General features: G+C 39.4%; 1 protein-coding gene across 6 annotated transcripts; it reads left to right on the top strand.

Moving 5' to 3' along the window:
• The first annotated feature begins 1,097 nt into the window (after window positions 1-1,097).
• ZDBF2 (zinc finger DBF-type containing 2) lies at window positions 1,098-23,020 on the top strand. Of its 6 annotated transcripts, none has more exons than XM_055718452.1 (7): window positions 1,098-1,228; window positions 5,895-6,006; window positions 6,616-6,667; window positions 7,190-7,241; window positions 7,834-7,939; window positions 8,814-8,941; window positions 15,648-23,020. In XM_055718452.1, the coding sequence occupies exons 2-7, from the start codon at window positions 5,983-5,985 to the stop codon at window positions 18,487-18,489; spliced, it is 3,204 nt and encodes a 1,067-aa protein (XP_055574427.1). In that variant the 5' UTR covers window positions 1,098-1,228; window positions 5,895-5,982; the 3' UTR covers window positions 18,490-23,020. The 6 variants fall into 6 exon arrangements, with proteins under 6 accessions (XP_055574427.1, XP_055574428.1, XP_014138374.1 ...); XM_055718453.1 differs by lacking the exon at window positions 1,098-1,228 and adding an exon at window positions 1,301-1,320; XM_014282899.3 differs by lacking the exon at window positions 1,098-1,228 and adding an exon at window positions 1,523-2,437.
• The last annotated feature ends 3,338 nt before the right edge of the window (window positions 23,021-26,358 follow it).

Here is a 26,358-nt window from a genome sequence, read left to right as displayed (position 1 = left end):
TGTTACGCTACGCAACAAAATATCACCAGGCAACTCAGTTCTGTATTAAGCACTTATTTTTTGGCAATAAAAACATCTTCAAATATATGCATGTATCGAAAGAATTCAACAGCAGCTAAGGTCATCCCTGCTGAAGAAAAGGCTTCTGCTGTTCCGCCCTTTGAGGTTTGTGCTCAGTTGCCTGTTCCGCAGGGGTGGACATTTGTAAGCTCTGGTTTCCTAATCACACAACAGCGCCTTTTCACAGCAGCCTTGGCTGAAGTTTCCAGCGTTATGGTGCATTCAGGATATGTTGTTTTTGGTTTTTTTTTTCTCTCATTGCACAATCCAAGCCCGTAGCTGCACCTGTCTTCACACATAAGGGTGTTGATTATCTTTGTGGCTGCCCAGATCGCTTAAAAAACAAAGCCTGCTCCTTCAGCATAATGAGAAGTATGCAATAGCTGGTTTCCCACGGGAGATGAGATAAACGTTCAGAACCCTGTAACTGGGAACAAAAAAGAACCTGAACTAAGGTCATATTCTTAACCCACTTCTGAGAAAAAGCAGGTCCAGCACTAACTCAACGAAAACGTCAGACAAAGACCCGTCACTTGCTGATACAATCTACCTGGACACGGTACACCGCGAAAAGCAGGCTATATTTAATGGCAGAAAATGAAAAAAGTGTAAACCCTATAGCCCGCTCTGAAGCATACGAAACAGTGTTTTGAAGGAGAAAACAACTACCGCAGCTGTTGAAACAAAACTGGTGAGAGCCGCCCGGAGCCGACGGGTTGCCGCAACCCCCGGTGCGCCGCAGCGGGCTCCCCGCACCGCGGCCGCAGCAGCCACGGCTCCGCACCGCTGCGGGCGGGAACGCGCCCGGGCCGCCAGGGCGGCGCCGCGCAGCTCCCCTCTTCCCTCAGGCGGCCGCCGCGGCGGCCCGCTGCCGCCCTTCGCGGGGCCGGGGCGCCCGGGGCTCCCGGGGCAGGGGCGCCTCAGCCGGCGGCGCGGACGCGGCTGGCGCCGGACGGGAGCGCGCAGGAGGGACGCTGAGGGGAGGGGACACCGGTGGCGGGCTGGGGCCGGCGGCCCAGGCGCTCGGGGCCGGGCGGGAAGCGCACACCCCGCCCCCGGCGCAGCCCCCGCCCCGCCGCGCCGCGCAGCCCGACCCGGAGCAGGAAGCCGAGGACGGCGTCCCCTGACCTCAGCGCGGCACGGAAGAGCTCACGGGGAAGTGATGGAGGTGAGACGGCGCCGGGGAGGGAGCCGGGCGTCGGGAGCTGCGGGGATGCGCGGCGCCGCGCCGGGCAGGGGGGCGGGCGAGCGGTAACGCCGGTGAGTGCCGCCGGCGCCCTCTCAGCCCGCTGCGCGGCGGGGAGCCCCTGCGGCAGGGGCGGGCGCCCGCGGGGGACGGCAGGCCCTCGGCCAGCGGCGGGCCGGGGGCTGCCGGCGGCGGCTGGGCGGTGAGAAGGGGCGCGGGGGAGCCCGGGACGCGCGGCACGGCCGTGGCGGCGGAGGGCCGTGGCGGCGGAGGGCCGAGCGGCAGGAGCGGTGCCTGAGGCAAGCTGCGCCCCGCCGCTGGCGCTGAGCCGGTGAAAGCGGGTCACTGCGTTCGAGGGGGAGTTTTCCCGCGTGTCTCCCCGCTGTCTGCCCGGCGCAGGCCTTCCCGGGCGGCGGGGCGGCAGAGGCTCTCGTCAGGTGTCTTTGCAGGCACAGTTTTGATTGGCCTTTTGGCCTCTTTTTATTTTACTTGTTGCTGTGCAGGAGTGACAGGCGCTGTCTGAAGTTTCTTTGATGCCTTTGGCGCTTCTATATGCTATCAGAATGCACCACGTGTTTGGTCGTTTTGTTTGTTGTTTTTTTTGGTTTTTTTTTTAGTGGGTACATTTCGTGGATTTCTCTTGTTAAACGGAGTTGTCGGAGGCATTTCATCCTCTGGCAGCTGTACACAGAGGAATTCGGTAAAACCAAAAGGAAGCATTGGTGGTAGAGAGAGCTAATGTAGTAAATCCAGCGTTTCTATATGCAGCCAGTTGTTTATCCATTTGTTACAATTTACAGGATTTTTCAGTGGTAGAATGTTTAAGCTAAAGCTTTTACGGATACAACTTTCTTAATTGTACAGTTTAAGATATTTACACTTGGAAGTATCTTAACTAACTGGAGTTTTGCAGGCTTTGCATGGATAACTGAAAAATCCTTTGTGAATTTATAGCTGTAGCTTCTGATTTGATAACGTAAGGATTGCAGTTAGGCTGTACAGATTTTGGCAACATAAATAAGACGCATGGCACATTACTTTTATGTTACTAGCCTGTGGTTTGAGCTTGACTTCAGGTGGTAAGCAAGCTGTATATAGTTCAGATTTTTTCTTCCTTTGTCTTGTACACTAGTATTCTTATAAGACACTGAGATGAAGAGAATAGGCTTTCCTGTCTTGTCAGCTTTGTACGTAAGTATCTCTGAAGGATCTTCTGATGTTTTTCTGTCAGTTACTAAGTGATAGCCAGGCTTTTACAAGTTTTGCCTAACACGCCTCTCCAGTGAGAAAATCTGGTCCATTGAATATCATCGAACTGTACAAAGATAATGAAGAGACCTAGGCTGGAATAATTCAGTATAGTTATTTTCATAGTCCTGCCCTATTTAAAGTTACTACGCTCCTAGCCCAGTTTAAATATGCATGAGTTTGTCTCAGCCGAGCGGTGCAACTTACTGCATTGTACTTGCAGATGAGTGAACTCCCAGTAGCGCACTGCCATTGAAATTATTCCTTGAAGTAAGGAAGTAATGAACCATTGTAGTAGTTATCCTCCAGCATATTGCAGTTGCCACTGCCTGACGTCCCTGAGATGAAGCTGTATATTTGGTTATTGAGGCGATTTTATCCGGGCTGGGGCTGTTGGGGGTGTGTGTGTGTGTGCACGGCTGTCTGTCTGACCACCCTGCCGGCTGTGGAACCACTGTCTGACCACCCTACCAACGGGGTACCCTCCACTGTGGTTGCTGCACTCTTACCACGCTCCACGTTTGTAGCTTTATCTTAAGAATATATATATATGTATGGTAAGACCTTAAAAAATCAGTACGTTAACTTTAAGCGTATGGAACAAGTTATTTTTCATAAAGCATCATTCATGAATCACTATCTTTTCGGTCCTAGCTGTGTATAGGATGACAGGGTGACCCAGATCAGATGAACTATCAAGAAAGTTTTTCTTAGTTGCCTGATGAGAAGGTTTATAAGAACAGCTGGGTGATTGTATTGAGTTTGTGTGGCAGTGTTTGGGGAGGGAGGTACAGAGGTGGCTTCTGTGAGAAGCTGCTAGAAACTTCTCCTTTGTCTGATGGAGCCACTGCCAGCAGCTCCCAGAGGACCTGCCACTGCCTAAGGCTGAGCCCATCAGCGATGGTGGCAGAGTCTCTGGGATAATCTATTTAAGAAGGAGGGGAAAAAATACCTGTGCAACAAATTGCAGCAGAAGAGAGGAGTGATTATATGTGAGAGCAACAACACTGCAGACACCAAGGTCAGTGAAGAAGGAGGAGGAGGGAGGTGCTCCAGATGCTGGAGCTGGGATTCCCCTGCAGCCCATGGTGAAGACCATGGTGAGGCAGGCTGTCCCTCTGCAGCCCAGGGAGGACCCTATGCTGGAGCTGGTGGATGCCCGAAGGAGGCTGTGATCCCGTGGGAAGCCCATGCTGGAGCAGGCTCCTGGTAGGACCCTTGAGCCCATGGGGAGAGGAGCCCAGGCTGGAGCAGGTTTGTTGGCCTGACTTGTGACCCCATGGAAGGGACGCATGTTGGAGCAGTTCATGAAAAACTGCAGCCTGTGGGAAGGACTCATGTTGGAGACATTCATGGACAACTGTCCTTGTAGGAAAGGACCCTATGCTGGAGCAGGGAAAGAGTGTGGGGAGGAAGGAGCAGTGGAGACAAAAGTGAGATGATCTGACTGCAACCCCCATTCCTTATCCTTCTGCGTCACTCAAGGGGGGGAGGATGTAGAGAATTCAGGAGTGAAGCTGAGCCCAGAAAGAAAGGAGGGGTGGGGGGGGAAGTGTTTTCAGTTTTGGTTTTAGTTCTCATTACATTATTCTGATTTGAATAATTATATACTATATATAATATAATTATAGGTAATAAATTAAACTTATTTCCCCCAGGTTGAGTCTGTTTTGCCCATGATGGTAATTGCTGAGTGATCTCCCTGTCCTTATCTCGACCACGAGTTTTTCTCTCCCCTGTGCAGTTGAGGAGGGGAGTGATAGAGTGGCTTTGGTCGGCACCTGGTGTTCAGCCAGGGTCAGCCCACCACAGTGTGCAAGAGCAGATCCACACACAGAGTTGAGATATTTTTTACTGCATGTCTGCACAGAGATGGGTGCTAAGTGGTAATTCCACAAAGCTAGCACGTGGTAAAACTTTTATACACTTTGAACAATTGTTTACAATTACATTTCATTTAGTCACACTTAATTTTCATTGGTTCTTACAAGCCTTGTCTCCATTTAAAGGTATGGCAATTAGGTTTTTTGTACCATGCATGTTCTGTGAGGAGGAGATTTTGTTGGTAGGGGGCTCTCTTTGCTGAGGATGGATCTTTTAGTATGCTAGTTAGGGTAGTTCACACATAGTTCAAGTAATTTTCTGTTTAGTCTCATTACCCATTTGGTTTTCCTTGGGCTTATCTTGTTACCTCTCAGCTTGATGTATTGATGCGGCTATTCCTTTTCCCAAGGCCATGTTCTGTTAATTGTTTGTAACGATTTAACTAACATCCTGTTTTTCAAATTGTTTCTTGTTTTTCACTAGAGATATTTACATATTTCTTTTTTTCTCTCTCTTTTTAAAAGTAATTTGTATATCAAATTGATGCACTGTAGGAAGGACAATCAGTGGTGTTTTGGTTGGGAGGTTTGTTGTTTTTTTTCTTTGGTTTGTTTTTTGGGGTTCGATTTGGGTTTTTTTCAGTTGAGATATTAAGATACTCTTACTGACTATAACTGCTGTAACAGCCCTGCTATTCTCTAATGAGTAGAGAGTGCATAGTCAGGGAAAGGGCAAAACAACTTTAAAGAAAACAAACAACAAAACACATCTGTCAAGCCGCATGGTATGTAGCGTCATAGGGGACCATCTTTTCCTTCCCTTCTCCTCCCCTGTTCTCAAATACGTAGAAAGATTCTTATAAAAACAGTTTATAAAGGATAAAAAGTACAAGTGGTTGATTTGAAACTTTTAAGTTTGTTATCCCAGAATTACATAAATCGTAAGCCACGAGCAGACCTAAGAATTGCTAAGCTCTAAGTTTTGAGACAGGATGTTGAACTTTCACTGTGACGCTTGTGACAGTGAGTGTGCAAATTATTGTGGTCTTTCTGTTTTCCTGTCTGTAATACTAGTGATAGTACTTCATTGAGTATATAGTGATTAATTTATGAAATGCTTTGAACATCCAACCTCTTGTGAAATTTCCAGTTAGTGTATTATTTCAATATCTAACTAGTTTATGTAACATGAGTAAAATAAAACTTCTTCTGATCAGGTTTATGAGTGATGCTCAAAATAGATTCTTTTCAATTTGGTTAATATTGAGGAATTTGTTTCCTGTTAATGTACTCATATACTTAATTTCATGAATGCCAGCATTCAAAATGTCGATGAAATTTAGTACATAGGGACTATGAGGAAGAAAGAAGGAACAAAATTATTCCAGAAGGAACAGTTATCAAAACCATTTCCATAATAAACAAGAAGGACGTACTGCAGACTTCAAAAAGGGATTTGTCCATTTTATTGACTGACATGTTTGCAAAGTGGTACATAAAAAATTACATGCCTTAAGGCATGAAAAACGTGCATTATTAACTCTATTTTTAAAAGTTCTTTAACTTTGTTGCTGCAGATGGGATGAGAAAAGATAAGTGTCCTGCACTGCAAATGGCCTCCTGTTTGACATTTATTGTTTGCTAGTCTGGAGTCAACTTTGGTGGATGAAGAAGACTGATGACTCTAAGGTCTGTACTAGAAAGCTCATTTTATGCTTCCGTTCTATAATGTAAAAGGACTGTGTGAAACTTGGAAGCCCTTTGTGTTTGAGCACCCTAAAGCATGTAACTGCATGTTGCTGCAGGCATATTTTAGTTAAAAAATGTGGGATTTAATACTGGTGTGCAGGTCTTTTGAGCAATAAGGATTATTTTCCCAGCCTGGATAATTATTTTGTGTAATCTAGGTCTTGTAGAGTTTTATTAGCATAGATCTTTCATCTTTATTGTAAAGGCAACTTAGGAAATGAAGTAATTAAATTAATTTGACAAGGTTATTGCTTAATAACCTAACATAGCCTAAGCTGTATTTGTAAGCATAGTATTTGACTTAGTTAATTAGATCAGAAATTAGTCCCTTCTACCAAAGCTAACACACATCGTTAAATATAGTATTAGGTAACCTGGTAATGCAGAAATTTATTTTTAAAATGCAGCTTCATTTAAGTCAAGTCTTGGTCTATAGCTGAAACAATATGATGCTTGTGAACAGCTTGGGGCTTGGACTGAAAGATGAGCTCGAAGATGGGCTTTTCTGTGGGTTTGGGTTTTTTTCCTCTCAGTTATTTTTTCTTACAGATGTTTGACAGAATCAAACCCTCTGATGAAGCTTCTGCTTCTTCAGCACAAGGTGAGAAGTTTAAAGTAGATACTTTTGTTGCAGTTACGATTTTTTTAAAATGTAACACTACAAGCATTAGTTCACCTTGTAGTTTGAATTGCATGCTTTGATTTCCTAAATTTCATTACAGAGCTTAGATGAAAGAAGTGACTTCTGAATCATCTGTGAAGTTTCAATGTGGGTGTGATTTTCTTGTCCTGTAATAAGCAGTTTAAGATATGCTGCATTTTAGCTCAGTGATTGCATATGTAGCAGTATAAATGTAGATTTCCTAGTCTTGATCCCAGACAAATCAGCAGAAAAAATTCCCACCCCCCTCAACTGTGGAAGAGTAAATCTTATTTCATGAAGCTCTTAGAGGAACTTTGAGGACAAAAGGATCTCTACCTGCATTCTTGAACTTACTAAACTTTTTATGTTCCTTTAGAGTAGTAGTTTTGACAAATGCAATGTAAGAAGTAACTAATTGCAGGTAAAACTCTATTCCATCTCTTTGATAATCTGTTGTGGTCTTTTTGGTTTTTCCTCTAGGAATCCACAGACATGGTGTTGAAGGCTCTCTACAACAGGACAGCAATTGCAGGTAAGTTAGGCCATGATCTAACCAGGATCTAGTTTACTGTCTATACAAAGTAAAGCAGAAAGAATCTGTTCTTCAGCATTATTTGTTATCTTGTGTCATGGGTGACAGTGATGCAATGTAGGTCAAGTGTATGATGGAGATTCTTTTCATCTTGTACCCGCGTATTATTAAAAACTGTGGGGAAGGTGCATCGCAGTGCCCAAAACTAATGTGTAGGTGTCAATATTTCTTTGTCTTTGATCTATTTATTTTATTTCAAAATACTAAAAATCAGAAGAATGAAAGATGACACTGCTTTTTCTGGAAAGAAAATTCACTTCAGATGTCAGCCAACTGAAGTTAGCATTTGTGTTAGCTTTGCCTTCAACCAGTTATCCTTTGTTCTGTATTTAAGAAAAATTTTCTTTAGTAAAATTTGCATGGGAATACTTTAAAATATGTAATCCTACTTGCCATTACAATTCTGAAATAGAAATGTTTATCTTGCAAGTTTGTTCTAGCTCAATAGTAGGATAGGTATTTAGAATTTCTATGTTAAGAACATGAATTAAACAACCCAGCATGTCTTGGTAATACTACCTGATTCTTTCAGTTTACACACAAGAGATCAAGAACTTCCTTGGCCTGGAGTATCCACTGTGCAAAATAGACAAGGATACTGCAGCTGTTGCCATGTACACTACAGTAATCTGGAACAGGTGAGAAGGTTTCTGCATAATTAAGCAACAGATAGCAAGGAGTACCAAAAGGCTTTATCAGCTTATAAATTACCAGTCTCTACACTAATACTGAATGACAAATAATTTGTGAATTGCACAATGTATGCACTGTGAAGAGGATACCCTTGTATCTGTTACCTGTTAAAAATATGCTGGTGGAGTGGCCTGGCTACTGCAGTCTGCTTTTCTGAAGTGGCCCACTACTGTGCGTTGCATCCATTAGGTTTATTGCTGTGGCTGTAATCCCAAGATCTGTATATATTGTAAAGTATTAGGGTTAATATGTTAGATATCAAGGCTGAAGACATTTCAGCAACTGTTTTCTTTTCTGTTCTTTAGCTCTTTGTGTCTCCTGTCTTTTATACTTTTTTAATTAGAAAGTATAAGCCTGTTTAATCTTCTGTGCTTAGGAAAATTCTCCTTATTTCAAGTGGATTACAGGATGTTTACTCATACGAAGTTCAAGAATGTTTTAATAGTCAGTTGTAGATAATTTAGACTATTTATACTAGTTACACAAGACTTGTGAGCAGCTGTGAGATTTGTGAGAGCATTTGTACTAGTTAAATTTGTGAGCAGCTGTCAGAGCTGCTAATTTGGGTCCAAGTCAGAATGATGTTTCAATACATTTCAGTATTATTTGAGACTCCCTAAGCATGCTTAAAAATCTCATTGAATCAAGGCCTTAAGGTAGAAAAGGTAAAGATTTCTTTTTATTTAAATATTTTTGTAGCAACAGTGTAATGTTTAACCTGGGCAACAGTGTAACATTTAACCTGGCAAGTAAGTTTTAGGAACAGGCCAGTGTGTTAACAATAGTATTAAAGTAGTCATCTGTTTTATCTTTCACCAGCATATATTCAGCTCCCAGCACAGACATTTTACCACTTACTGTAGGAATCGTATGGGTACTAGTAGCTTGATGGAGCGTTTCCTGCAGGATGTTTTACAGCATCATCCCCACAGATACCATGACAACAGGTATAATACAACTGGCTTGTTTGTTTGTTTGTTTGTTTGAAGTATGTGCTGGTAGAATGCATGTATTATGAGTTCGTATTTCTGCTCCACTGCTGAGCAGTACTTTTTGCCCACTTGAAGCGAAACTTTCACATTGAAGACAGTTTTTCAGAAGTGCATTTGTATAAACATTGTCCAAGTATATTGCTTTTGTGTTGTTTCTGCACTTTTAAACTTTGTGTTGCTACTTAAGGATTTGATACACTATTGAGAGCAATTAAATGTGAAGACCTGAAAAAAGAAGGAATATATGGGTCAGCAGGTATAGTGACAGACTGTATAGTCTGACATGTATTTATTAATTATTATAATTTGGGGTTTACATATATAATTATAATTCTTATAGTTCTCAGCTTTATGTGTATATTTAGCATATTTTACGGTACATTTTTAAAGAGTTCATCATTTTAGTTTGGTGTTTGTGCATAATGTCAGGTGAATATTTATGTTTATTTTTTCATTATCCTTGCAGTTCACACATTCAGTTAATACTTACATGAATTACGTTAATTGGCCAATTCATATGCTCAGATTTTGAAGCTTTCTTTTTATTTTTCATGTGCATGTTTAAGAGGGGTAAGAGGGTCAGTGTGTAACTTCTCTGTAGATGGAGGGAAACCAATTAATTCTCATTCCTAGTTTGTAATGTTCTGCAGGAAAGACAAAAAAACCCAGAACAGTGTATCTTGATACAGAACTCTGCTATAGATCTGACAAACAAGTTAGAAGGGTATTTTGTCTGAAGGCAGCCATATTGATATTGTCAGGGATGTGACAGAAAAAGCTAATAGGCATGTCTATGACAAATTAGTTCAGGACATGTACACATCACCACTATAAATAAATGAGTAAATTGAGCCTTCCATCTTAAATAAATAAATTTAATCCTTCTAGTTTAAGAACATCCACAATTTTTTTTGCCACGGGGAAAATACAGGATTCACTTTAAGGCAACACCTAAATGAAAAATGAGGTGTCACCAATACAAGGTTATTCCTTTGGTGAACAAAACCTACTAACTAGGAAAAACAAGCTACCTGCGTTCCTCTAAGTTGTTGGAAGAATGGAATAAGGAAAATAATGTAAAAAATTTAGATGAAGGTTGAGGGAGAAGAGGGATGAGTAATCCTACACCTAGACAGAGTGCAGGAAGAAAAGCAAAGATGGAAAAGAAAGTGTGATTAGATTTAAGTTGCGATGCTGCTCTGAAAAATGAGTGAAAAAGAGTCATCTTCTTAACTGATGTCTGAGGTAAGAATTGGATTATCTTTTTTTTCTTATATGAAAACACTTGGATTGATAAAGTTTCACTCAGTTCTTAAATATGCATTTATACTATTAAGCTGAATTTACACAAGGAATCTTAAGTGTCATTTAAAAGGAACATAGATATATTTGTGAGACTTGACTTGTTTTGCAGAACCAGTATACCTAGTAGTGATGTGGAAAAAAGAAAGAATTATTCAGAGCTTTGATTTATACTGAATTTCAAAGAATATTGGTGTTCTGCCCCTCCCCCAGTTAAAAAAAAATCGCAAATCAATAAATCATTCCTTCCTCCAGAGTCTTGGTGTAGAAGGTTTTTTTGCATAAGGAAGTAATATTGATCATTTAAGGGAGTAAATCTTCACTCTGCTTTTGAGGGGTAATTTGTAGCAAAACTGTCAGAAGTTCCTAACTGTATAGAACCTGTAGTTGTTCCCTCTACCCTGGAGATGTTTACTTATAAATAATTTTTGAAAATTGAATATAAACTGTTAAGTGAGCTGGAAGCCTAGAATTTTGCTATAGTTTATGCATACTAGAATCAATTTAGTACTATATTCAGTCTTCCAGCAGTATCCAGATGCCAGATATTTCATGAAAAGGTGGAAGAACTCAAGCGAGACAGTTAGAAGATTTTTTTTTTTCTACTGCCTTTTGCCTTCTCTTTAGGTCTAATTCTGATCTGTAAGATTTTTGAAGTTTGAACAAAGGTGCTTTTTCTCAGAGCTTGGGTGGACAAGAATGGGTGCAGCAGTAGGGCACAGCAGCTGAGCAGACAGGCATTGTCATCTGATGTATTTGATTGCATTGCATTCATATGATAATAGAAATAATCCTTTTAAAATCCTTTTAAAAAAAGGTTTCGTTATATGGGGTTTCTCCTTTTGCTTAGTCAGTCCTATAACCCTTGTCTGTACTCTGAATTCTGTCCCCTTTTCTTGGATAACCAGAATTCCACTGTATTTTAAAAGGTGACACACATTTAAGGAAAATGTTGTATTTTTGGAGTACATGAGGAATATTGCAGGTTGTGTCATAAAATTTTATTAACTTTCTTTTAAAATAATGCATCTTAGGCAGGGAGGAGTTGTATACTGCTGTTGGTGAATCAGGTGGCTTGTTAGCATCATGAGAAGTGTGTTCTAAGTTTTATCCCTTGTTTATCAAAATTTGACTGAACATCCCTATTGTGTTCGTTTAGTGAAAATATTCAGAGGATCCTTTTAGCATTTCCTTGTTTGAAATGTTAATACTTTACCTTTTAAAAATTTTGAAAGGGGCAAGTCTGGACTGGAGGGCATTCTGCTTCCAATCTTTTGTTGTGATGATGAGTGGTTTTTCAACCCTCCTTTCTGATATTAGCAACCAGTTCTTGGTGTTTGATTGGGATTTTTTTTTTTCCTCCCTCAGTGATTATTTAGCTTTTTAATGGACTCCCAGGGACTTTTGCATGATGATGAAATCATTTTGCATATCAAAGTGATAAGTCTTTTTTTATTTATCTGCTCCTTTATCACTGCTTAACACGTGGTCCAGAGATAAGTGAGAGGCAACTTTTCTTGCTGAGAAACCTTGATGGTGGCTAGATCTTGCAGTCTTCCAGCTATTTTATTCTATATTAATTGTTACTTGAGCTCACTTGCCAGGTACAGCTCTAAAAGCTTCTAGTTGCTGTGAAACTTTCTGTATTGCCACCTATAGCTTCATTGTTTTTAAATGTTAGCAATGTATTTACTACCTTCCAGTCTTTTGTAACTGTAATTATTTATAATATAGAAGTTTTGTTGTGGTATATTTTTCTTCAGACTTTCAGCCTGTGATTGTATTCAATATATGCGTTACCAGGAATAAAACCAAGGCCTGTGGCAGGTATCAATTAAACATCCTTTACAGTAAGGAGGAAAACATAATTTGGCATCTCAATTATGTCAGGTTTTGGTTGTTATTTCTTTTAACCAAGACAGCCATGTCTTCTGCAAGGTTCCCGCTTCTGGTATGCGTGAGCCATGACAGCTACCTCTTTAGATTCCTTACTTGCACTTAATTTGTGTATAATTACAATTTGTAAGGGTGTATGCATTCACACATACTTCACTCCTACACATACACATTTCCCCCACACACCATTTTTATGGATAGGGGAACATGTGTGTGTCTTGTACATGCTTTTGAACACTATGTAAAACTGTAACAACTTAGGCATGGTGGCCTACATAAAGGTAAAATTCTGCAACATGAATTTTTCAGCATTTAGTGTTTGGACTCAAGAAAAACCTGGACTTGGCTTTACCTGTGGAACCATAGGTAGTGAGTCTGTAATAACAAACACCTTTTTTTTGAGGGGGCGTGTGTGTGTGTTAATACAACTTGCACCATTAGTTCAAATCAAGTATTGGCAGTCAATATTTGATATGTTTGTCACTGTAGTGAATGAGGAATAATATCCTAATAGCCAAAGTAAAGTGTAAGTTACTTTAGTATGAAGAGCATGCAGTGCTTTATCACTTTTTATGTAGCCAGTGTGATTTCTGTTATGAGTTTCAATGATTGGAGGCAACTTTGATCTACAGGATGTTTATGGGACTGCCTTTGTGTTTCCTTGGAAGGCTTTTTTTTTGTTTGATGGATGGGGCTTAAGTCCCTGCACTGTGAAATACCTTGTAGGTCTTGGTCTTCTGATAACTTTCATTTCCATACTATTTTGCATAAAAGGTTGTTGTGCTTATGATTGTTAGTGGCTCTGTAGTTCTCTTCAAGTGATCCAAGTAAGCAGGGTTTTCAGCACTCATGATAGTCAGTGCTCTTTGAAGCAGTCTGGGTGCTGTTAGTAATTATTTTTGAGAGGCCACAGGGAATGTGTGATGTTTCAGGAGGAGTGAGGAAAAAACAAGTGTAACAATTGTCAGTTGTCAGTGGGAGGGGTGGGAACAGGGTCTGCTTACAGACTTCTTTGCTTAAATTGCAGTATTTCCCCAAGAACTGAATAACCAAATTCTTCATAAGAATTTAGAAGACAACGAAGTGATGAGTAAATGGTTGCTGCTGATTTAGTCAAGAAAAATTGCATCAGGCCATCCTAATTTCCTTCTTTGATAGGATAACAGACCTTGTGAATAGAGGAGAATCATCCATCCTGGTGTCATCTGTCATGTTGCATCTATCATGCCATCTCTCAAAAGTCCAGCTTTTGGCATGTTCTTACATGAGGTTTATAAGAAACATATAAGGAGAACATGGTTGGAGATTAAATGGTGATGAAATGAGTATGTAGTTGGCTGGAAAATTGTTTTCTTAATTGTTAGTGTCTCAGAGAGAGAGAACAAAGTCTAATGGTAGATCATGAGCCCGATCACTGAGCCCTGTTCTGAGGTTTGAAGTAGGTGCTTTCAAATATGAGTTATTGTGGGGGTGGGTGGGTTTGGGGAGGTTGGTTTGTTTTGGTGGTGATCCTATGAAGTATGTTTTTCTGGACTGTGTCTTTTTAACTCTGTAGAGTTCAAATGCCAGTTTTAAATAATTTTTCTTTTTTAAAAAACACTGGCCATATAAATTTTTTTCAACTATAAAACAGTTCTTCCAAACTGAGAATTCTTCTTTTATCTGTCATCTCTCAGTAAAAGGATGAGACATAGCTATATTCAGATAAGTTCTTTTGTGATTGCTTCTGTGTGAAGAAGCTAGTTAGAAATACTTACAAGTTTGGTTGGTATCAGCTGTCTTTGTTAATTACTCATGTCTGAGTCCTTCAAGGACTTCTCTACATGTTGACTATTAAGCATTGTTAATTGTCCTGGTTTTGGCTGGGATAGAGTTAATTTTCTTCCTTGTAGCTGGTAGTGCTGTATTTTGGATTTAGGATGAGAATGATGTTGATAACATGCTGATGTTTTAGTTGTTGCTAAGCTGTGTTTACACTAGGTCAAGAATTTCTAAGTTTCTTATACTGTTGTACCAGCAAGTATAAGCCGGGGGCACAAGAAGCTGGGAGGAGACACAGCCAGGGCAGCTGACCCAAACTGGCCAAAGGGATGTTCTTTACCATATGACATCATGCTTGGTACATAAACTAGGGGGAAAGCTGGTTGGGGGCCACTGCTTGGGAGCTAGCTAGGCATCAGTTGGCGGGTGGCAAGCAACTTCATTGTGTGTCGCTTCTTTGTATATTCTAATTATTGTTTTCCTTTCCTTTTCTGTCCTATTAAATTGTCTTTATCTCAACCTACAAATTGTACTCCCCCCCTGCCCCCAATTCTCTCTCCCATCCTACTGGGAGGGGAGGGAGTGACTGGCTGCATGGTGTTTAGCTATCTGGTGGGTTAAACCACAACATTAATTGATTTTTAATGTTCAATAAATGTGCAAGTTAAATGTTTATAATTAGGAAATTGCTGTACAATAAAATTTATTCACAATACTTCTGTTAGCAGATGAATGCACCATAAGAGGTGCATGGCTGTCTGCCTTTTATTAAAGTAAACATCCATTTGGATCTTGCAAGGTCTGGTTATAACTTTTCAAATGAAACACAAAATTCTCTCTTTGTTATATTTTACTTTTTAAAAAACTATTTTCATTGGATTTCCCCAGCTGTTACACATTGAAGCCTGTGTTGCGTCAGAGAAATAGTCCATATCTGTCTGTTCTGTTAATTCTGTAAGACTTAAACACTTGTATTTGAGGCAGTCCTAAAGACAAAACTGCCAGTTACAGAATATATAAAAATCTGCTGTTATCACAGTGAGGCTGAACAATCATAACTTGGCGTGTTATAGAAGTGATTTGGAAGCTGTGGTATGTCTGTGAGAAACAGTAAGCATGGAATTCCTTGGCAACATATGCTGAGTTCCTATCGGGCAGCTACGTTTTGTAGGGAAAGGGACATTTATACTCAATAGTATTTTTATACTGTGCCATATTATAATGTTCCATTTCTCTACAAAAGTTCAATATTAATTAATGATAGCTTTACCAGTGAAATAACCTCTTTATAAGCTCACAACCTCAAACAAAGGAAATGCCTTTACTTTTTCTTGCTTTGCTGTATTTATAAAATGATTGTAATGTGTGTTTGGCCATTCTCGATGGGTGGTTACATGAAGAGGGTATCTGACTAATGCCTGAATTGTTATCTTTAGCTTTGTGGAGTGCTCGCCATTCCATCTGTGGCTTTTTTCCCTGCTCCCCCCTGCCAAGTGGAGTATCCTTGTTAAAGTAGCAAAGCTGGTAGCTTGAGTTTGTTCATTAGGTGTGATGTGCTCTAGGTAATTACTCTTTTTTTTTAAAAAAAATAAAAACAACACACACACACCACCCCCAAAACAGAACACTATTGTTTGAAAAATCTTCAACATACTTTCAGTATTTATGTGGGCTTTTTTTCTTTTTCTCTCCTCCCCTTTAGACCTACATATGATGACATGCCACTCCCTGTCACTCCAGAGGCTGCTAGGATTGCTTGCCTGTCCCCAGAAGAGGCGGAGAAAAAGAGGAACAGAGTCAGACAGGATATTTCCCGCAAAGACCAGGAGTCTGTTGGTGAAATACACTCTTCTGCTCCATGTCAGTCTCATGAGGGTGCGAAGAAAACTTATGTAATGCAAGCATTTATTCAAAAACTAGAAAGAGGGCAGGAACATGTTATAAGAATATCCCAGCAGTCTATGGGCATTTGTAGCAATGAGAAGTGGGATACCCTGAAAGATGCTCAAATTGCAAGTCATAGCCATGAAGGGCAGCTTACTGCTGTGAGCCCTGTACCTCAGTGGTTTTCTGTCAGTCCTGTAATCCATACTTCTGTTAATCCTAAACCAGGAAAAAATGTTAGGAATTTGGCAGCATCAAATCTGATTCCGCATAGTGTATGTGCTAAAACAGAAATGGAGGTATGCAGTAGTGATGTGTCACTGAACCCATGCTTGAATCCTGCCCCGGCACCAGTTCACCCAAAACGCCCTTCGGCTTCTCATCAGAATCTTATGTGCAGCCACAGCAATTCTTTACGTATTACCTCAGGTCAATCTCTCTCAAAACGAGATGGTTTACGAACTCAGGATGAAACTTTGGCATCTGATTTCCATCTCAGGGATACTGTGGGTATCAGCAGCTCCCTAGATCTTGGGACATCCCCACAACTAGCAAAATGCAAAAACGTGAAGACAAACAGAGGTGATGAAAGTTCAGTGGATGAAACTATTGAAGATGTAATTTTGAAATACTGCCATGGAACTACCTCTGAAGAAACTTATTTCAAAGAAGACAATAATCCCAGTTTAACTTTTTCATCACTTCTGGACCACACTCATTTAGAGGGTTCTGAAATGAGTTTTGACTGTGATGCACCTATTCAGGCAGGATCAGACTTATCCAAGGTAGCTGTAAAAGATATAGAATTCCTAAAAGAAGTCCAAATAAGTTTGCAAGATAAAGACTATGGAACACAGCTCTCTTCTGTTTTAAAAAGTGAGTCGGTAAAGAAAATAGAAGCAATGAAACAGGATGTCATAGTTCATACCGAAGAACCGGTTCTTCCAGCTCTGCCTCATGTGCCTCCTTCTTTTGTGGGAAAGACGTGGTCTCAAATAATGTATGAAGATGATATAAAAATTGAAGAACTTGTGCGTGATTTCAGGGAAGGTCGTTTTCGCTGCTACTTTGACAGTGAATCCTCAGCTAACTGTACAGGGAAGAGAATGAAGAAAAAAAAGCAGAAGGATGAAAAAAAGAACAATGTCGTTGAAGGTAATAGAAGAGAAAGTGCACCAGTTAAAGCATTGCCAGAATTTAATGATGCTTTAAGTGGTGGCTGTGATTTTGATAACCCATCTTTAGCCTCAGATACACTATGCAACCCACAAATTCATAAAATGCCTAGGAAAAGGACGTGGCGCCTGGCTTCAAGATGCCAGGTGGTTAAAGTGAGCCATGGCACCCAAACAAGTCTGTTGAACTACCCTGTAGCAAAACGAAAAATGTCTAGAAGGGAATCTGATCCAGCTGATCAGAAAGCAAGCATTGTGTGGCCGGAGAATGAAAAAACTCCCAACATGAAAACCAGACTATGTGCCCTTAAACTTCCTGAGTCCTATAGCAAGATTATGAGTCCTATACAGCCGAAGACAGTGGTGTATGTACTTTCATGCCCAGAGATAAAACAGTGTAAAGGTAAACCTTCAGATACTCTCAAAATGAGGAAAAATTATAACTCTGCAGAAAGCAAGGACTCTGTAAGGTATAAATACAAACAATGTTCTTTAAAGTATTATGACCCACTGACAAATCGAATTCTGAAAATGCCTCCAAAGAGTGTAGTTGGAGAAAAGGCCAAAAAGCCCTCCCACGTTCGACAGCTTTTCAGGAGTCTCAGCTTTGATGCAAACATGAGGAAACTAACTGATGCACAGAGAGAAAGCACACCATCAAAGTCACTCAATTGGTCAGACTTCTATAGTTCATCTTCAGCATCTTTCCTGCCAGATCCAGGTAAAGGGAACGATGCAGCCTCAAGTCAAAAGGCAGATGGATCTTCTGTTTCCACAGAAAGAACAGATTGTCTGGTATCTGGCCACTCTGAGAAGTCTTTTAAACATCTGATTATTTCACCTTTGAACTCTCACCAGTCTGCTGTAGAAGGAGATTGTAGATTAACTCCATTTAACAGCAGAGTTACCAAAACTCCTCTGACATCTGTCAGGAACGAGCGGTTAGAGAGGGAGAATCCAAAGGCAATATGGAAGAGAAAAGAAAGCACTAATAAAGAACCAGTTTTTTCCAGAAAGTCTGCAGGAGGGCCTGTGTCTGTCAGACGTACTGTTGGGAGGAGACGAAACAGAGTAACTACAGGCAAACAAACTTCCAGAAGTAAAAAACAGCAAAAAGAGGGGATGAGAAGGAAACTTCATCCTCATGCCCAGAAGTCTTCTGCTTTCTCCATCCATAGGTGCCAGACAAGGAAAACTACAGTGGGAAAGCACCCTAAGAAAGAAAAGCCTGATGCTAAAAAATTAAAGGTGAGGAGGAAACCAAAAAGGACCTTTCTGAACTCAACAGTTGTCACAGGGATTCCTGAAAAGAGGCAGAAGGTCACATCGGAATCTTTTCCCAAGAAGCCAGAGCAAACTTCTTCCAAAGTCAGGAATTGGGAAGTGAGTGGAGATCGGGGTCACCCTAGCACTGTGAACCGACCCTCTAGAAGAACTGCTGTACCGTTAATTCGAAACTGTCTTGTTCTACCAGGTGACAGCTAGCTACCAAAAGATTTTTTGTTTTTATAGCCAGCACCTGGAAAAAGATTGAGGAAAAGGAAAGGGAACAAAAGGAGGTCATAGACGAAGCTGTTGAAGTGCTAGAGCTGCAGAAAGTGCAAAGCCAGTCTAATGTGAAACAAGTACAACTGTAAACTCTGATCTTGTTCCTGGAATATGGGGACATAATGTGTTGCACTGTTCTACTGTGTAAAGCTGCAGAGGTTGTGTGTTTGAGTTAAAAAGCACTTAAAGTCGTATTTACTAGACTTCACCTGTACATCAGAAAAATAAGCTTGAATAGTATCATATTGTTTTCGTGGTATTAGTGCGTAATAGTGCACTATAATAAGGTAAACTAGAAGCTGTATTAATTAATTGTGCCTATTCTCATTTTTCCACATAATTCTAAAGTGCAAAAAATGACTTGGTTGTTATGCTAGAAATTAAATGAAGATACATTGATCTGGACTGGCTGAATTCTGTGTGTGTATTTTGTGTTTGTGTATATGCACACCTCCTTTGACACGTAATATATATTTGCCTATGAAGTGGCATTAAAATTGATACAGTATGATACAATTCAGATCAGTTCAGTGCTTTCTTGAAATGGAATATAATTGTACATGTTTTTATATTGACTTTTTTCCTGAGACCATGTCCAAAGCAGTTATTTTGGACACAAAGTCACTGTGGGCTCTCATCAAGCAATAACGGACCATGCTGGTAAGGAAACGCGTCTCTCTAGGGCACTGTTCAAATGGTGGTGGCTAAACTGAAATCTCAAATTCCAAAAGAAATACAGGCTTAGGGTTTGGATTGTGGGTTTGGGTGTTTTGTTTTGTTTTGTGGTTTGGGGTTTTTTAAAATAGCTTATTGATTAAGTTTTTAGGTGAGTTTCACATCCTTAGCATGGGGGTAGAAAACCTATAATGCAAACAAGTAGCAGTGAGTTGTTCTAGAATGTCAACCTCCATTTGGAGTTTCTGTGCTTTTTTGATTTTAATTGGGTGTACTGTTGGTTACATTTTTATGTACTATATTTGAAACTTTCTTTTTAAACTTTCAGTAAAATATTTAAATAAACCTAAAGCAGCATCTATCTAAATGTATTAGAGTTCAAATATCTGTTTAAACAGATATTTAAATATCTGTTTAAAATATTTAGTTGAATTAAAATTAATATCCCGTAGTGATTCATGTTTGGCCACTGATGCTCTGACTATTATGATTTTTATGGCAAAAAGGACCATAGGGTTTTGATTTAGTTTTTTCTTTTTTTAATAGTTATTATGATGACAGCTTATTTAATGTGTTTAGGAGACACAAATCCCCAGTCTTGCAGATATTCCTGTGCTTTAAGATTGAAGGTTAATTGTTGATTTGTATGAAGTTAAGCATATAGTTAAATGTCATCATAGTCAGGGCTCTGGTTTGTGAATCTGCAATTTGGTATATTCTATAATCTGTGTTACTTTAAAGGCCTTTGTAAATTCCGGAGTTGTACAATGTGTCTTTCAGAACACAAGAAAAACATAGAAAAGACCAGACCCTGCTCTCTCTGCCATGGAACATATCTGTGCAATTTCCCCTGAAAAACCAAAATCATTCTTGATTCATTTTCTAGAGTGACAAGACTGCTGGTTTGGATTGAGATAAAGGTGGACTTTGAAATGTTTTATTTTAATATACAGTATCTGAAAGAAATATAAAAGCTGTCATCATAAACCACCTGTTCAAAAAATATTTTTGGGATTTTTTAAATTTATGTGCATATTTCCCAGGGTAAATAAAAGATATGCGTGTACTAAAGCCACCTGGAAACTAAGTTCCTTTACAAGTCAAATATGGTCTGACAGATATATTTTTTTAATATTTATTTTATTTTTTAAATACAAGTTGATTTCTGTGGATAAATTTTCCTATGGTTGTCAGTGGACACATAATCATGACTGTATTGCAAGTCACTGGAAAATGAAGTGTTATAACATGATTTCTTACTGCCCTTTTAACTAATTGTGCCTCTATAATATTTTGTCTAATATAAAACTGGGTTTTTTTCACAGCAAAGTTTTAAAGGAATGGTTTTTATAGAAAGGCTAATTTTTAGATAAAACAAAAAAGATTTTTTATATAAAGTTTGTTTTAAAGCAAAGCTTTAAATTAACTCTATAGGTAAGTCCCATTCCAACATATTTTTATGATACAAGAATGTTTTCCTATCTAACTTCTTCTATCTTATTTTTCACAATATTGTACACGAAGAGCATGAATTTTGTGTGTGAGTAAGGTTTAATGCACATTGTACTTTTAAGATCACTAATGCATATTTGCTTATAGCCAAAAATACTGTTCTCCATACTCATTCATTGCAAGCTTGTGTTTCTCCAGCACATAACTTCCTTGAAACCTTGAGTAATAAAAGTATCTTGAGGACTATAGGATGACTAATATTTTTAGCCTGTAATGTCTTCCCCCCTCCCACCCCCTCCCCCAATAATACACCTCCTTGTCAGGGTGTTTTTTTAAATAGAAAAATGTATTATATTTAAATAAAAAGTGTAAGTAGCTATATATTTTCCTAATAAATAAATAAATAATTTAAAAATTTAACAGTTTTTTAGAAGAATAAGACTTGGGGTGCAAGTCTGGAAACATTTCTGTGGTTGACAGCGTCAAAATAAGACAGTGTAAGCTTGGATGTTGTTCTCTGCCTCACTGGCTGTTTAGAAATCTCTTCTGTGCATGCTCAGTGACTACTAGGAAAAAAGGGAAGATTGTGATATAAGAAGTAACTGTAGAAACTGCTTTGAAAAGATAATTGATGAAGATATCTGCCAAGCATAAAAAAATTGCAGACACACTCAAAATGCCATGTGCATGAAGGAGAAAAGAGACGTTTTCTGGGGTCTTGGGGAATTAGTCAAACTGGTTTCTATTAGATAAATAATGCAGGTTCTGCTGCCTTTATTGAATAGTACATTGTTTCATTAGGAGCATGACTGAAACCTTGAAACATGATTATGAAGCCTACGCTAATGGAAAACTTTAGAGCTGAAGCACTTTCTCCTGAAATTGATAGGAGGGGTTGGTTGGTTTGGGGTAGTAGGATTTTTTTTTTTTGGTTTGATATTTTTGGTTTTAAAAATTAGTGGACAAATGTTTGCATATCTTAATGTAGAGAAGCAAGAAAAGAACCATTGAAAAGGAGGAAAGTCATGCTTTTTTGAATCTAATTGGCAGCAGTTAGATGCATGATATAATACTTGAGAAAAATAATTTCTTCTGTGCATATGTAATTTTGACCATCTGCAAGTTCATACTTACGGGTTTTTTTATACATTTCATAATTTTAAAAAAGTCTCTCCCCTCACAAAGTACTCAACCTTTTAACACAACCCCATTCTAAGCAGCTTGACTTTTTAGTATTCACTTGTATTGTGAACCTTGAGAGTGACCTGTACGTATGCCAGGTGCTAACCAAACGTAGAATAGCAAGTCCCCAAAACTTCAGGTATCTGACGCTTGCACCTAGCAGTTCTTCAGTTCTTTTTCTGATAGGAGTTTTTGCTTTCAAGTTTGCATCCAATGTTCTTGTACTTGTAGTGTGAAAGTGCTCCTCTCTGGTACTCAGATAAAATGAGGTGTTTCGTTGTACTTACAATGAGACTATGACTTAATCTGAAGTTGTGTTTAAGTTTCATGCTAAATTTGTGCCCAAATGAAAATAATGGTTTTTTTGTGGTTTTCATGTTCTTGTAATTGGTAGTGTATTTTGCAGTACTCTTGTTTGATGCTGTAATGTTTTTATCTGCTTCTTTGTCCGTGGTCATTTGACACAATGTGAGTTTATAAGAATACAGTGAAACTACAAACTTGTCCAGTGCTGTTGCTGGATGCTTGTTCTTTGTATCCTCAGCTTATTTAATTTCAGATTTATTGTTTCCATGCTTTTCCTCAGTTGAATATTTGGATCATTTTTTTAAATGTTGCGAAATGCTAATTTACAGGACAGGATATTCTGTTTGGAATTAAATCAGTGACAGGTAACAGGAGTGGATGGTGTCCTGATCTGAAGTGTTGAGGGCAAGCTGGTTTATGCTCCTGTGTTTGGGAGTCTGCTTCCTTCACTGAGTAGTGTGAAACAGGAGTGGGATGATGTTTCTTGATTTCTTTAGCTGTCGTCTTTCTTTTTCCCCTAGGGTAACTTTGCCCGAGAATGGAGTAATCTGAATTTGTACTTATTGTGGAAGTAAACCAGTATTTCAACTATTGATGTTTTGGGACAGATAAGAAAAGTAAAATGTATCTCACTTACTAATGCAATTAAAATCCCAGAGTTTTTGTCTTTAATCATTTATCTGCTATGAATTACAGCATTCGCAATAATCTTTTTCAGAAGACTGTAGTAGCATAGGTCTGAGCATGCCCAGAAACAAAGGTTTTGTTCCTTGTTTAAGTTTTGCAGTTATGAATTTATTCATTCCATCAGCAGAACAAATCTTGTTTTAATAAAATAAAGACTGAAATTCCATTTTTGTAGTTTCTTTATTCTTGAAGTGGACTTTAATTTGAAACTATTTGCTATAATTTGTTGTGGATAGAACACCACAGAATGTTACGGAATAAGCTACTGTTTTGAAGGCCAGTCATAATTTAACCAGCTGTTTACACCTGTATGGTATCTTGACCTAGTGAAGTCTTCTGTTGACTTCAGCGAAGCCAAGATTCATCCTGCCCTGTGGCAACTGAAGCAATGACATCCTAGGATGGCACTGAAAAATCATCAGGTCTATTTGAGATGTCTAACTGCATTTTGGCAGCAGGAAACCAGAAAGCACCAACCACATGGTAAGCCAGATCCCTGCAGAACTTGCTTGAGAGCAATTTTTTCAGAATGTGCACTTAATGAATGAGGGCAGTGGCTGGAAGTATTGTAGTGTTAAGTAGCTTTCAGCGTTATGCAAAATGGATTGGCTTCTCTGTAATCATAGAGTAAATCAACCCTGACTATAATCTGACAATGCGTGCAGACCTGTCTTCAAAGCTGTGTGCAAAAATAGTTTCAACAGATTTTTCTGGCAAATAGAATACTGAATACCTTGTTTAAACTTAGTAGTCATTTGCTGTTTGTAACGTTGCCTGTTTAAACCAGTATGATCTTTTGCAGGAGTGATGCACACAGATGTGTCAGTTTGGATCCGTAAGTGGCTGAAAGGCATAGGCATATTGTTTCCAAAGACTTCAGTAGGTCATAAAATCGCTGGACATGCGTTGTAGTTTTCAACCCATACTTGAAGGTAGCTATATATTACGTAGTTGGCTGAACGAAGTTACTGTTGTGCTGTCAAATAATAATTTATTGAAGATGCATTGTTCAGCCATCTAAACCTGTAATTACCAACGTAATCAAATTTTAAGTCTGGTGATTGCATCTTTTGTGGGAAATAGAAGCAATTAATTATATGCTTATAGAGTGTCAAGTACAGTGGAGGTCTAGTTCAAGTTAGAATATTTGAGAGTTATAATGAAATTGATAATAGCATCGGTTTAGTTCATTTTTGGATTTGTTTGAGTCATTAGTGGTTTGATACACAAAATTATTGTGTTTCTGTGGTGCTGGAAGTAAATTATTTTCTTGAAGTGCAGAAGCGTTATTTTTTTCATGAAACATGAACACAGATCATTATTATAGCTTATGTGATTTAACGGTGTCAGTGATTCTAAATTTAGGCTTTTTCTTTGGTGTTCCTTCCTTACGGTAAACTGAAAAACAGCTCTTCCTAAATATTAGCATTTGTAATCAGGTTTTTAAATCTCTTATATCCTCAAAAAAAAAGTGTTAAAGCTGGTCAGCTTTTCATACTTGCTGTGCCAGCACATTAATGTTGACACTGGTGCAACTGAAAATGTTGGTTGTAGCTTACTTAGTAATTACTAGTATTGTGCAAACAAGTTGCAGAATCAAATTATACCCTTGCTAGCTCATGCAGAGAGCTTAGACACTGCTGGCCTGGAGGCTGTGCTGTAGACTTAGTAATGAAGGGTGTAGGTGTAGTCCTCAGCACACATGTTGAATCCCTTGTGGATGCAATGCACGGGCATGACTTGCATTTTATCACACTAAAGTTTTAAGATGAAGAGGGAGGTAGAAGTGAGGAGTAAGACCTAAGAGATGTAGTGTAGACTGGACTAGACCAATGAATGTTCAGGTTTGGGGATTATTTTAGTATTTATCTCTGTTTTGTCTGAACCTTTGCAAACAGTTGTCAAAATGTAGCTGCATCCTGGGGTGGTTCAGCTTGGGTTCCATCATTCTTCTGGGATGTTCCTTTGATTTGCTTAATATGTGGATTCTTTTTACTGCTGCTTGTTTTGATCCCTTCAGCTACTGCTAAGAGGGGGGAAATGGTTATAACAAAAAAGATTGCGCATGTGCATCTTTTTGAAGGCTAAAGAGAAAAGTTGTAAGGCAGTATGTGCTACCAGTGCATTTCTCCATACATTGAAAGAAGCTCTGTTAAAATTTTGATCTAATGATGACTAATCAATCTGTTGCCCAAATGATGATAGAAACATTTTTCCTTTTGATTTCAGTGGCATTAAGCTGAAATCTGCATACAATTAAAAATATAATGGGTTTTTATTAACAGATCTCTTACGGTTTTCCAAATGTGTCTAACAATTTAATTTTCCAGTCTGTTCTAGCAAATTGTCATTTCCTGAGTTACTGCCAACACAGTGTAGTTCTGATTGAATCTGGGGTCAGGACAATGCTGGAGTCAAAGTCAGCATATTTTTACCTACGACAATTAGTTAATGTTTTACAGCACTTTTTGTGGATGAAAAGAACTCTTAAGTGTTCAATATTATCAAGAATTATCTTCTATATTCTTATTTTAGACAGTAATGTTCAATGGTTTTTGTGAAATGCATTGGTAAGCAAATACATTTTTTTTTCTTAGAGCTTAGAAGAGAACACAGCAATGAAACTTTTACATATTTTTATTTCCAACTTTACATAGACTTCGCTTTTTCTGTGTGTAGCAAATTTTTTCCCTCCTTCATTTTAAAATAAAAATTCATCTGCAATGCAGAATACTCCATTTTTATTTTCTCAGGGTAGGGTGTGATGACTGTCATTTGGCTGTATCATGAATATAATTTTTTATGTAATTGTGTAGTTATTGCCTATGCCTTCATAGGCATCTCTGCCTTTTCATGGAAGCTGTAAAGGAGAGCCAGGCACCCACACCTGTCTGTATCTAGTCCTTGGGTCTTGTTTGACTGTCTACCCATCCCTTCCAAGCTCCCTAGTGCAGCCAGTAGGTCAACTCCTGTATTTTCCTTCACTTCATTTAACTCTAGGGTATGTTGGAAAACAAAAATTTGTGATTCACAGGAAGAAATGGGTTGAAAGTCCATTTTCAACCAGTTTCCCCCATAAAAGTTTCACATCCTAGTGCGTGTGGGGGGAAACAACACAAATCTGGCAGTTAGATTTTTGGCAAGCCTTGTGTCCCACTGTCCCCCCTAAGCTCCCAGGAGTGCAGGGAGGGCTGGGGCTGGCGTGCACCTCGGGGGGATGTATAGCCCAAAGCCGGCTCCTCGGCGCCACGTCCCATGCCGTTTCGAGCATCTTCAAGCACGGGCACTACACAGCCTCTCTGGGCAACCTGTTCCAGCACCTGACCACCCTTCACAGATGAAAAGGTTTTTGTTTCAAGTTCCCTGTATGTCAGTTTGTGCGGCGGGGTGGCTGCCTGTGCTGTACATCCCCAGGGCACTGGCACAGCCTGGCCGGCTGTGGGCAATTGCTGGTGCTGGAAACCTTGCCCAGCTCTGCCAGGGGAGGTTTTCTTCTAGTGGGGA

This window comes from Falco cherrug, chromosome 8 (assembly GCF_023634085.1).
Source record: "Falco cherrug isolate bFalChe1 chromosome 8, bFalChe1.pri, whole genome shotgun sequence".
NCBI classification, from domain to species: domain Eukaryota; kingdom Metazoa; phylum Chordata; class Aves; order Falconiformes; family Falconidae; genus Falco; species Falco cherrug.
The sequence above is the reverse complement of the archived record's forward strand: the minus strand, read 5'-3'. Positions and strand labels throughout refer to the sequence as shown.